Source organism: Phragmites australis, chromosome 6, assembly GCF_958298935.1.
Source record: "Phragmites australis chromosome 6, lpPhrAust1.1, whole genome shotgun sequence".
Classification (NCBI taxonomy): domain Eukaryota; kingdom Viridiplantae; phylum Streptophyta; class Magnoliopsida; order Poales; family Poaceae; genus Phragmites; species Phragmites australis.
In genome coordinates this window covers 9,871,683-9,883,175 of record NC_084926.1, presented here as the reverse complement: position 1 = coordinate 9,883,175, position 11,493 = coordinate 9,871,683, and the positions used below count along the sequence as shown (strand labels likewise).

The 11,493-nt window shown below is 47.0% G+C and overlaps 4 protein-coding genes across 4 annotated transcripts; 3 read left to right on the top strand and 1 right to left on the bottom strand.

Moving 5' to 3' along the window:
- The first annotated feature begins 2,090 nt into the window (after positions 1-2,090).
- LOC133920433 (uncharacterized protein At1g08160-like) lies at positions 2,091-3,081 on the top strand. The gene has a single exon (XM_062365052.1). It carries the CDS (start codon positions 2,267-2,269, stop codon positions 2,846-2,848), a length of 582 nt encoding a protein of 193 aa, XP_062221036.1. The 5' UTR covers positions 2,091-2,266; the 3' UTR covers positions 2,849-3,081.
- Positions 3,082-3,451: 370 nt separating this feature from the next.
- On the top strand, positions 3,452-5,403 carry LOC133921589 (purine-uracil permease NCS1-like). Its single transcript, XM_062366531.1, has one exon. The coding sequence runs from the start codon at positions 3,551-3,553 to the stop codon at positions 5,168-5,170; it is 1,620 nt and encodes a 539-aa protein (XP_062222515.1). The 5' UTR covers positions 3,452-3,550; the 3' UTR covers positions 5,171-5,403.
- An 847-nt stretch (positions 5,404-6,250) lies between these two features.
- LOC133921588 (uncharacterized) lies at positions 6,251-9,040 on the bottom strand. The gene is made up of 5 exons (XM_062366530.1): positions 8,817-9,040; positions 7,871-8,064; positions 7,421-7,505; positions 6,649-6,717; positions 6,251-6,564 (listed from the first exon to the last, which is right to left on the bottom strand). Exons 1-5 carry the CDS (start codon positions 8,898-8,900, stop codon positions 6,472-6,474), a joined length of 525 nt encoding a protein of 174 aa, XP_062222514.1. The 5' UTR covers positions 8,901-9,040; the 3' UTR covers positions 6,251-6,471.
- A 148-nt stretch (positions 9,041-9,188) lies between these two features.
- Positions 9,189-10,090, top strand: LOC133920432 (putative RING-H2 finger protein ATL69). Its single transcript, XM_062365051.1, has one exon. It carries the CDS (start codon positions 9,223-9,225, stop codon positions 9,754-9,756), a length of 534 nt encoding a protein of 177 aa, XP_062221035.1. The 5' UTR covers positions 9,189-9,222; the 3' UTR covers positions 9,757-10,090.
- The last annotated feature ends 1,403 nt before the right edge of the window (positions 10,091-11,493 follow it).

Here is an 11,493-nt window from a genome sequence, read left to right as displayed (position 1 = left end):
ATATCATTTATAGCTATAAACTTATATAGTGCAAAATTATTTTTAATTATGAATTTAATTATATAATTTTTATATACTAAATATTTTTATAATTTAATTAAATAATAGTTAAAATATGTATAATTTAATTTTTTTAAAAAAGTCTACTATTTCTAAAAAGGAGTACTTGGGTGCGGTCCGCTTATCATTTTCGGGCTAGTGCTGATGCTCCGATGGCACCGACATCATTTGGTATATCGAGCTATACTTCAATTCAATTGGTAGTGACAGGCCCACGTACCTAAGATATTTTCTTCTTGAGGTATCGTCGACTTAGCATTGTTGGGCTGGTCAAACCTAGCAGATTGGCTGCTTGACTTGAGCGAGGCCAGTAGGTGTTGTCAAGAAAAGGGAGAGAGCAGTCCAGTTTTACCCTAGAGGCCCACCTCAGATGGTTGGACCCAGAGGCCGAACAGGCGGGCAATTCTGTTCATCATTCACCTGCATCAAAACTAAGGGAGACAACGGGCTGGATCAGATCAGGTCATGCTTTGTGTGTTTCAAACCTAACAGAGACGAATTTAGTACAGAATTTGCCCCACGAAACCATCAGGTTTGAGGTTGGGGCTGCATTTACCCTCATGAGCCCCGAAGCAAACACCACTTGCCAGCCCATAACCCACTGCGCTACCAGCCTAGCCACTATACCGCAATAAGACATAAGTGTCTCACTCGCCAGGCCGCACGTGTCGTCGTCGCGCCCCAGCCGCTAGGCCGCCTACTGCCGCCACGCCCAGCCGCATAGCTGCACCCTGTCACCACCCCGCTCGCCCGTCGCCACGCCTCAGACAAATCTAGATCTAGCGGCCCTCAGGTTTCAGATCCTTTGTCAGCTTTCAGATCCCCATCAGGGGTGGGGTCAAGGTTGGTTTTCTACCTAATAAGCATTTCAGGACTAGGTCGAGTTTGCAGTCTTGGGTTTCAGGTTGGGTCATTTTTCCTCTATCCGGCTCCAACCCAATTCGTTGCCACCCCAATCAAAACCGTATGTTGATTCTTCAAAAACAGTTACTATTCAAGTTTTTGTAACATGAATTGCCCTGATCCATCATCCCATACTACAGGAGATGTCAAAGTTACCCTGTAAATTTTTTTGTCTGTAGGGGGCAGAGGAAGTAGAAAAATAGAAAATACAACTCTACAATATATTGCACACATACAGTCTATCTTAATCGTTAATCTCTCTCACTTAATACTTATCTATTAATTCTCTTACTTATTTTATAAAAAGGTTATACCTCTCTTTAATACAAATCTTAATATAGATGAATAATCCTAATAAACCTTTGTCCGCGTACGTTGTGGAAATTTCCGTTCCCAGAGGAAGTGCATGGCACCGCGATTTTCCCTGACGCGGCAGCCATTGTCCCGTGCCACGCGCGTCACCACTCTGTTTTTGTCTGAACAGGACGGGGCGGGCCTTCTTCCGACGCCTTTTCCACATTCTAGGTTCCTCGACGGCCCCGATGTTCGCATCCAAAAAGCAATAGAACACACATGTCCACAGCTAGCGCGTTATTAGTACAAGGTTTGCGTCCATTTTTGGGCAGCCTATATACTTTCCCTCTCATTGCATCGGTTACAAAGTAGGAGTGAACCAGAAGGATTTCAAAGCCAAAGCTCCATCCAAAGCGCCTCAACTACAGACTAAAAGGATGTTTGGTTGCATTTCTTGAAATGCCAAACTAAATATTAGTCATAGTCACAGTCGAGACAATACTAAAATTTAATCAAAAAATTGTTGTTTGGTTCATAACTAAGATAAAATTTGGCAGCCCGGTCAAAACGTAGGTGACCAAATCGGCCATCAAAATAGGCTCTAAAACCATGACAACAAATGCTAGTCATATCATCTAGACATAACCAAAATTTAATCTGACTTTCTAGTGTCGCAAATCAAACAGGCCCAGAACCATAGTACCACGAGATACAACACGCGAAGCTTAGCCATGCTGTAAAGAACTCGTCGCACCACCGCATCCTGCGACGTCGCATAAGACGTACGTGCGAAAACCGCCGATCACTCCAGCCACAGCCTGTCACGACTCGTGTAGAACCTCCTCTCGCCACTCAACGAATAGAGCTAACCTGCTATATAGAGGTGCTAGAGGCACTACGACGTTCGTGAAATTGTTCGCGATAAATAAGCCCCAGAATAGCGCTCTCGGGCACGTACGTGTAGTGGTGGTGTTCGAGAGTCTAAGCTGCTCGATCAGGTGTTGGAGACATGGCGGAGCCGAGGCGCACGCGGCCGTCAACGTTCCGGTGCATCGCGGCGGCGCTGCTGGCGCTGGTGGTCGTCGTCGCCATCGTCGTCATACTCTGGCTCGTGCTCCACCCGTCGAAGCTCCACTTCTCCGTCGACCACGCCGCCTCGACGGGGTTCAACATCACGGCCGCGGGCGCGCTCACGGGCGCCTTCGACCTCACCCTGCGCTCCTGCAACTGGAACGAGCGCGCCGCCGTGTCGTTCCACTCGCTGCAGGTAGGGGTGTGGTGCAGCGGCGCGTACATCGCGGGCGCCGTGGCCCCGGGGTTCCTCCAGCCGCCGGAGAACGAGACGAGGATCGACGTCGTCGCGCAGGCCGCCTCGACGGAGGTGCTGCCGCGGAACGTGGAGGCGTTGATCAAGAAGGATCGGACGGGCGGGAAGCTAAAAGTGGACGTGCACGTCCGCGCCAAGGTGCGGTTCCAGTACGGTGTGGTGAGGACTCGGCGGTACACCGTGCGCGCGAGCTGCCCGGCGGTGGCCATCGACTTCGTGTCGCCGACCTCGTTCCAGCAGGTGTCCTGCCACGTGTATATCTGAGGTGCAGCCTGCGCGTAACGTACTTTTGTACGTCATATGATTCATGGAATTGACTGCAGAGTGTGGATTGGTTATTTGGTTTGATTATTGTGTTCTTTGGTTTTATGACTTTGATTATATTGGTTTGCTGCGTGACATTTCTTTCACTTGTATTCTTCAATGTAAACTGATTTTCATGGATTGTGTAAATATCTGTTGACAATTTAAATTGTAAAGCATAATATTCATCAAAGTCACCCAATATATAAAATAGCGTGTCATGTGCTAGTCGTTGATCGATTATCGGAAGAGATGCGTCACTCTCTAATCTCCATCAAGTTATGGACATCCTTTATTTTCTACACCAAAACGTGCTTATGGTACTGATGACAGAACCTGTATCATAAACAAATGCCAAGTTGAGAAATTAGTCCAATTACATGCAGACGGCAAATCATCTCCAGCACACACCTAACGACTCTTAAAAATACTCCAGCTGATTGATCTACCACCCTCTGATTGCCATCGAACGGCTAGGGTCTTGCTCCAAGCAGGATCCGACGGCACCCCAGCCCTCAGAGAATCCGACCTCGCTGTCGAAGGTAGCGGGCCCGTCTGAACAGTCGGACCCAACCAAGCAACAAGATCCCATATCCTCTCCTCACCTCCTGCAAAGTTCCAAGAACCTCTCCATCCTCTCCTTCCCCAGCTTCTCCTGTGGCCATGGCCATGTCCATGGCGATGTCCAAATCCTTCACTGCGCGCCATGCGAACCATTGGCACCACCGCCTCGTGGCGACGAGCTCCCACGCGACGCCACGGCTGCCGCTTCTCCCGCGCAGGCCGAGCCTCACGGTCACGGTCGCCTCGCGCCCACGGCAACTTCCGGCGAGCCCCAAGGCGTCGTCGAGTGAGTCGGACCTGTCCCCGACGCCACCGTCGGAGCGCACCATGACGGCCTGGGACCTTGCCAGCCTCTGGATCGGTCTCGTCGTCGGCGTGCCATCCTACTACCTCGCGGGCAGCCTCGTCGACCTCGGCATGTCCGCACTCCAGGGCGTCGCCACCGTCGCCTTCGCCAACCTCATCGTCCTCGTCACCCTCGTCCTCACGGCCGCGCCGGCGGTCACGCACGGCCTGCCGTTCCCGGTGCTCGCGCGCGCCGCCTTCGGCGTGCGCGGCGCGCACGTCCCGGCCATCATCCGCGCGCTCGTCGGCTGCGGGTGGTTCGGCATCGAATCATGGATTGGGGGCCGCGCCATATTCCTGCTCCTACCGTCCCGGCTCAAGTCGTACCAGCCCCTGCTCACGCCGGTGCCGGGCCTCGGTGCTGCGCCGCTCGAGTTCGCGTGCTTCCTCGCCTTCTGGGCCGCGCAGCTCGGCGTCATCATACACGGCATGGAGGGCATCCGCAAGCTCGAGAAGTTCTCGGCGCCGGTTCTCATCGTGCTCACCTCCGCGCTGCTAGCCTGGGCCTACGCGTCAGCCGGCGGCTTCGGCCGCATTCTCTCGCTGCCGCCAAGGCTGACGCGCGCCGAGTTCTGGAAGGTCTTCTTCCCGTCGCTCACCGCGAACATCAGCTTCTGGGCAACGGTTGCCATCAACATACCGGACTTCGCGCGGTACGCGCGGAGCCAGGCGGACCAGGTGCTCGGCCAGGCCGGGCTGCCGGTGTTCATGGGCATGTTCACCTTCGCCGGGCTCGCCGTCACCTCCGCCACCGAGGCCATCTTCGGCCACGTCATCTCCGACCCGATCGAGCTCCTTGGGCGCATCGGTGGGCCGGCGACGACGTTTCTTGCAATCTTCGGCATCAGCCTCGCGACCATCACGACCAACATTGCCGCCAACGTCGTCGCGCCGGCGAACGCGCTCGTCAGCATGAGCCCGCGGAGGTTCACGTTCGCCAAGGGGGCGCTCGTCACCGCGTTGCTTGGCATTGCATTCCAGCCGTGGCGGTTGCTCAGCTCCAGCGAGAGCTTCGTCTACACATGGTTGGTCGGCTACTCGGCGCTTATGGGTCCCATCGGAGGGGTCGTCCTCGCCGACCACTACATTGTCCGGCGCACCGCTCTGGACGTCGACGCGCTGTACTCAGAGGACAGGGGCAGCCCTTACTACTTCCAGGGTGGTTTCAACGTCGCCGCGATGGCGGCGATGGCGGCCGGAGTTGCGCCTATCGTGCCAGGATTTCTTCACAAGGTTGGAGGTCTACCGAGTGTCTCCAAGTCATTCATCACGGCGTACAACAATGCCTGGTTCGTCAGCTTTTTCGTCGCCGGCGCCGTGTACTGTCTGCTCTGCCGCCGGAGAGGGGCACAAGTGAAACACCAGTACGATTGATACTAGGTTGTACTTGTAAAAACAGCAGCACAGCTAAAATGTAATCGGCCCGCAAAAAAAAGTTAGTGCCAACATTTTTGCATCTACAGATGAAAATGATGACACCAAAATGTACTGCCAAATTATTGTTCTGTTGCGATCTTAAAAATGGTTTCGGGATGCCTTCATATGCTTACAGAAATAGCATTTTACTTGTTTTCGCCTGAACAATGTAGTGGGTGATAGGAAATCAGGGAATTTTTTTTAAAATAATATCATTTTATTGGAAAATTGCCAAAAAAAAAAAGTCAAATCCACAAAGTTGCAAGAATAGATACTTGTACTCCGCATATTTACAACCTACGTGGTAGTGGGTCCAGAGCTTATTGGCAAGCTGGCAGTATATCCGAGTACCTGTCGGCATTTGGAATACCAACTGGTTCTATATCCCGCAGACAATATTTAAAAAAAAAAAATATAAATCTCGGATGAAGGTAATCTTTATATGAAAATTATTCCTCTCAATAAGATCTACAATTTTGTAGTTGAATATTTTTCTATTTAAATCCGTTTAGATATCCAAAACGAATTATCTTTTTTGAGCATCTAAACGGATTTAAATAGAAAAATATTCAACTATGAAGTTGTAGATCCCGACGATAACTATAATTTTTATATAAAAATCACCTCCATACAAGATCATATTAAGAAAATTATAAATTTTCTTTAAATATCGTCTACATGACATAAGACCTGTCGACATGTGTCCCTGGACACACTGCCGGTGTGCTGACAGGTCCCAAACACACTACTGGCGTGCTGATAGGCCCTCAAAACCATTGCCACTTATGTTATCGACATACGAAGTACCAACGAAGGACGAATAGGTACCTATCCACACTCGGAAATCAGGTATCGATTTGGTATAAAATTGTACTTCCCACTCTAGAATACCACAACGGCAGATTCACTTGACAACAATGGGTAGCTCGAATGCAGAATCTTATCATGCTTTCCGTAGTTCTAGCTATGGAAAGTTCACCCTCAATTGTGTTCAAGATTTATCATTTGCCATGCCCCAATCTTAGTGTGCATAACATGGGTCACAAAGAATCAGAAATTATATAGGAAATTCTTATGAGAATATTGATCAAATAAGTTGGTGATTAGTTGGCATTTGTGCTACATAATGCTAGCTGTTTGGAGAAACTGATGGATGAACATTATCATCATGATACAATACTCGCCAAACAGCTTGGATTTCAGTTGGACAGCTATGATTAAGCAACCTAACCTTCAATCAACAGGCCATAGCTGACATATCAACGAGTCCTAGTTTTGATCATCTTCCCCCTAGATGCCTTCTTCTCCATCTTCTCCCTTTTCTTTCGGGTCTTCTCATCCTCAACTTCACCCTGCAAATGGGAGGTATATTACTTGGTCTGTCATACCACGGAATGAAATTAATTTACTGCTGTTGATGATCGGTCTATTTTTACCTCTGAACCACCACTGAAAAATGTTCCTCTCAACAGACCCAAAACCTTGTACCCAGCAAATGCTGGAATCTGCAAAGGAAATGGTATATAAATAACAAGCAAAAACAATAAGAGTGCATTCTCTTGGTAGCATCTACAACTCCTGAGTTATGAGTGTTCTATAGTATCTACCATCAAGCGCATGCGGTCACAACTTGATTTTTAGTCATGTCTGCTACAGGATTTCAAGTCCGGAATTCTCTTTTTTTTCTTCAGATTTTGACATAAATGAAAAAAGTCTAAAGGAAATGACTCATTATAAGAACATAGCTAGTTGAAATAGAGAGATTTCAGAATATAACACAAAATCTGTGTGCCTTTCAGGACTTTACACTCATGTCACAATAACATGTGGGGTCACTCTAGGTCAATGACATGTGGGGTAGGGTATCAAATCCTGAAAGGCGCACGAATTTAGTGTTATATTTTGAAATTTCAACATAAGTAGTGACCAGTGATGATCATATGCATTCGCTATTCGCTACAGTTGTCGTACTACTTTGCTTGCTACAAAATTGACAAAGCAATATTAAGCAACAGTGATAAAAGCACAAGTTAGAAGCACAGATCGGATGGCACATAGCAATGTTGCTAATTTGACAGGTTCGTTCGGCTAACATTAATATCAAATTCTGCACAGAATCAAAAGTATCCTGCACCGCATGCAGTAACTGGAGCCCAACAGTTCACTCATGGCCGGTAGTGCTGTAGCATGTGGTGTGTGTTATCTTACCACTAAATATGTCCACCAAAATTTTCCAGAAATGATGGACATCAGCTGCACAAAGATGGTGATGTAAATCACATCATGTAAATACCTGAAGGACATGAAGGAAATAGTCAGTCATCGAATTATAAGAGAACAAAAACACAAAGTTTCGCAGATGCAAATTGATACGCTACATAAAATAAATAAATTCTCGGCCTTTGAACTCTATTTTTCATCACTTCATGTTTGCAGCACTCTGTTTTTTGAGTCACTAACGTAATTATGCAATTTTAGCTTACTGTGCAAATTGTTTCAAAGGAAGATGAGAGCCAGGGACTTTATAGTCCCTTCTACAGGTGCATTACTAAGACCGAGAGCTAAAGATTCCTATGCATTCCCATTTTCATGGAAAATATATATTATCAAGTACAGTGACCAAAGATAACATTTACACTGTCCCATGCAGTTCCTTACTCGCAAATCCCACCAGTGCTCAAGTTAAAGCCACCATCCAGTAGTTCTCCATTATCAGAGTAAACTGGTTTTGCCATACTGGCGAGTTGCTTGTATGAAAGAAAATATGCAGCGGATGTTACCATAAGGCCAATCCAATGCTTCCAGGTGAAGGATGAATGCATTATAGCCATCCTCACTACTATGTAAACAGCCTGTGTAGCAACAAAGTTACATATGAGCTAGTGCTTGAAATCAAAATAGCTAGAACATATAATTAGCTGGTGGCACTGGCATACTTCCAGGTAAAGACAAAGCAATAGAGGGAAACAACTATGCAGTATAGAAAGCATATTATGTATAACCATGTTGAATAAAATAAAGGATCAATGACAAACAGACTAATAAAATGGAAACACAATTAAATGAGGAAATTAACTCAATTATTAACAAAGTGTACAAGAACAGGGAGTGGTTCAAAAGTAATAGACATGGATGATTCATTTTTTCTTTCTGACATGATTTTTCAATTCATAGATCATCAATGCACCATCTTTTGTCTTTGTGATAACGAAATCTCTATTATAAGACTAAAACATGACGTATTCCTAACAAACGCGTAATTGATCAGATACAGTGCTGCGACATTCTTACACATATCACTAGGATTTTAGCCGTTTGATAGATCAGAAACATGTCATAGCTCTTTATTGACCTCAAACCCCAAAAGGATACTACAAGGTGCATATAAGCGATTATGTTGGACTAAAATAACCAAATCTGGCTACAAGGTTTGGCCAAGTGATTGCACAGAACTAAATTAATCTATATCTGCACAGAACTACATCATCGCCCGAGCTGTTATTACAGCAAATCGGACGGCAACCACCTACGAGCGACGACGCAATTCAATGGATCTGTCCTGCCCGATGAAAGGGAGGGGAGATTGGGGGTGGGTGCTGCTCACGTTGGATGCGAGGATGAGGCGCAGGAGTAAGTCCAAGCGCTTCTTATTCTCGTCCTTCATCTTCTTCGCCCCCTGCTTCGCCATGGCCGCGCTGCGCGAGGTCCTCCTCCCGTTCGTCTGGGTTGAGACTTGGGATCCCCTTCGTCCTCACTCCGGTAAGAAGTCGAGTCCGTCTGCTGGGCAAAGAACCCTTTTCTTATCGAGCACATTTTGGGTTGGGCCGCCTCTCGTCTCTTCTAATTTAGTTTTGGGCCGAACCGGGTTCGGAGGCCCATTGATTGGACAGATCCAACAGCATTTAAGACCATCTGCCCTGCACCCGTTCAATCCCACAACGACTAGCGCGCGCCACGCTACTAACTGACGGGGAGAACGAGCGTGAGCAACGGGAAAGAGAGAGCGAGAGATGGCGCAGGTGTGGGCGGTGTCCCTGGCCGTGGCGTCGCTCGCGATTGGCACGCTTGGGGTGCTCGGCGTCTGGCTCTGCTACCTCCTCGACGCAGTGGCGCGGGGCCACGCGCCACCGCCCTCGGAGGAGGCGGACGACAACGTCGGCGGCAAGAACGGGCTCTCGGAGGCGGAGCTGATGCGTCTCGGCGGGATCCGCGTGGCGGAGTCCGCGGACGGCGAGGAGGAGGAGGAGGCGCTCTGCCCGATCTGCCTCGACGCCATGGAGCCCGGTCGCGCCGTGCGCGTTAGCTGCAACCGCGCCTTCCACCAGGACTGCGTCGACCGGTGGCTCACCATCTCTCCGCGCTGCCTTGTATGCAACGTCTGGGCCGCTCCGCCCGTCGCCAGCTACCTCCCCGCCGGCGCCCAAGACCGCTTGGGATTCTTGAGGTGGGGGACGGCGCATCTTCTCTGGCGCCTAGCGGCTCAGTTCTTGGTTCTTGACGAGTTCTTGGTTGGGTTCCGATCATTAACCAAGAAACGTTCTTGATGAACTCTCGTCGGTTTCGTACTTCTGGGGTGCGATTCTTGATGAGTTCTTGGCGGATACTCGATTTTGTGAAGGATTCTTGGACGGGATTGCCTGTACATTGGCTCACTCCCTGAATTCTTGCTCGAAATCAGTAGGTTTTGCAGGTTTTAGTCCTTGTTCTTGTAGCGGATCATCACATTTCGACGGATTTAGTCCTGTTCATGAACGAACTGAGTAAAGATATTTGAAATTTTAATTCGCTGGTGTTAAATGAGTCATGTGTGATAGGGGATACTTTCTTTCTTTTATCTGGTTACATTGTTCCTGTTGCTCGGTTTGTTCCCTACTCTGCCCTATCAAGCTATCAAAAGTTTATGTCTGCTTCCATTTAAATTCTTGCTCGAAATCTGCAGGGTTTTTGCAGGTTTTAGTTCAATTTCTTGAACAGATAATCACATTTTGCTTGATTTAATCTTGTTGATGAACTAACTATAAGAAACCGTTCGAATAATACTCTAATTAATTATTAAATTGAGTATTTATATAATCATAACTATAATAATTAATCAGAATATCGTTACGATGATCACGGTACTTGTTTTGTACTCAAAATTGGAACAGATACCTTTTTAACATATAATATAACAACAAAGTTTAAAAAAAAGAGTAATTAATATTATATTACTAATTATTAAGCATTCAACCATTTACATCAAAAAAGATCAAATACGCAACGAAAGAATTTAAAACCTAACAATAACAAAAAGATCGATGGAGCCATATAAGCTTAGGCTCCACCCAAATCTCGCCACACGAGTAGACGGTATTACTATTGCTCGTCATCAGCATCGATGAACATGAAGTAGCCAGAAACTAGTCTTTCCTCGCCTACAACTTGAAAGAGCAGCGTGAGTATCAAGGTACTCGCGAGATTTAATTCATATATGGTACATATAATAACCCGATTTCAAGAATTATGCATTTAGGTTTTTAGCAAGAATAGGCCACAAGGTTAGTAATTTCATATACGGTGGCAATCTTAAGAGCTATGTGTGAGCATCTATATTTAACCAAACAACCACTTTATTTTTTGGTAACACCAACTGAAACATAAATATAACTGGAAACATAATAAACATATATATGAAAACAGAGCCATCTCAACCGTAACCTAACATATCAAACCCTTACCTCTCATTCGTGACTCTACGACCGATGCAGATGGATGGAAGCATACTCATAACCGAGAGTACGGTAATTCGAATTGATTTTACACCCTGCAAGTGAGTACTTCTAGACCTACACGAAACGAGACCATCACCCACACAACCCGTCAGCTGCGATTAATGATTCCTGTGTCAATAATTCACGTACTCACCGTGAACCTTTGTTCCCATATCAAGTAATGTGTAGGCCACCTAGATCCCGTGCGTATCATGACTTACCGACACAATCTCAGACACCCTTAATAGTATTCCCGCTCACATCTTGACACATAGGTTAAATGAACGCGGAGACTTAAGGTACTTGGCTTACCCATCCCATATCCGAGTACGTGGTAAGTACGGAAAAATGCTAAAACCAACGGCACCGGCGGACGGTGCTTAACCGATGCAAGCGATCTATGGCATCCGAACTCCTCTCACGAACTACCTCTAGCACCGGTCACATCCGCCTTATCCTCACATCTCATACATCTCACTATAATCATTGTATTTGCAAATAATAAGTAATTCTTAAGCTCGCGAACAATGA

Bases quoted from the DNA above. Each gene is read 5' to 3' on its own strand.
- LOC133920433 (XM_062365052.1), top strand. From the start codon at position 2,267: ATGGCGGAGCCGAGGCGCACGCGGCCGTCAACGTTCCGGTGCATCGCG.
- LOC133921589 (XM_062366531.1), top strand. From the start codon at position 3,551: ATGGCCATGTCCATGGCGATGTCCAAATCCTTCACTGCGCGCCATGCG.
- LOC133921588 (XM_062366530.1), bottom strand. From the start codon at position 8,900: ATGGCGAAGCAGGGGGCGAAGAAGATGAAGGACGAGAATAAGAAGCGC. The intron at 7,506-7,870 runs GTAAGGAACTGC...CATGTCCTTCAG, and splicing joins AGCACTGGTGGGATTTGCGA to GTATTTACATGATGTGATTT. The intron at 6,718-7,420 runs GTAAGATAACAC...TTTCCTTTGCAG, and splicing joins TTTGGTGGACATATTTAGTG to ATTCCAGCATTTGCTGGGTA.
- LOC133920432 (XM_062365051.1), top strand. From the start codon at position 9,223: ATGGCGCAGGTGTGGGCGGTGTCCCTGGCCGTGGCGTCGCTCGCGATT.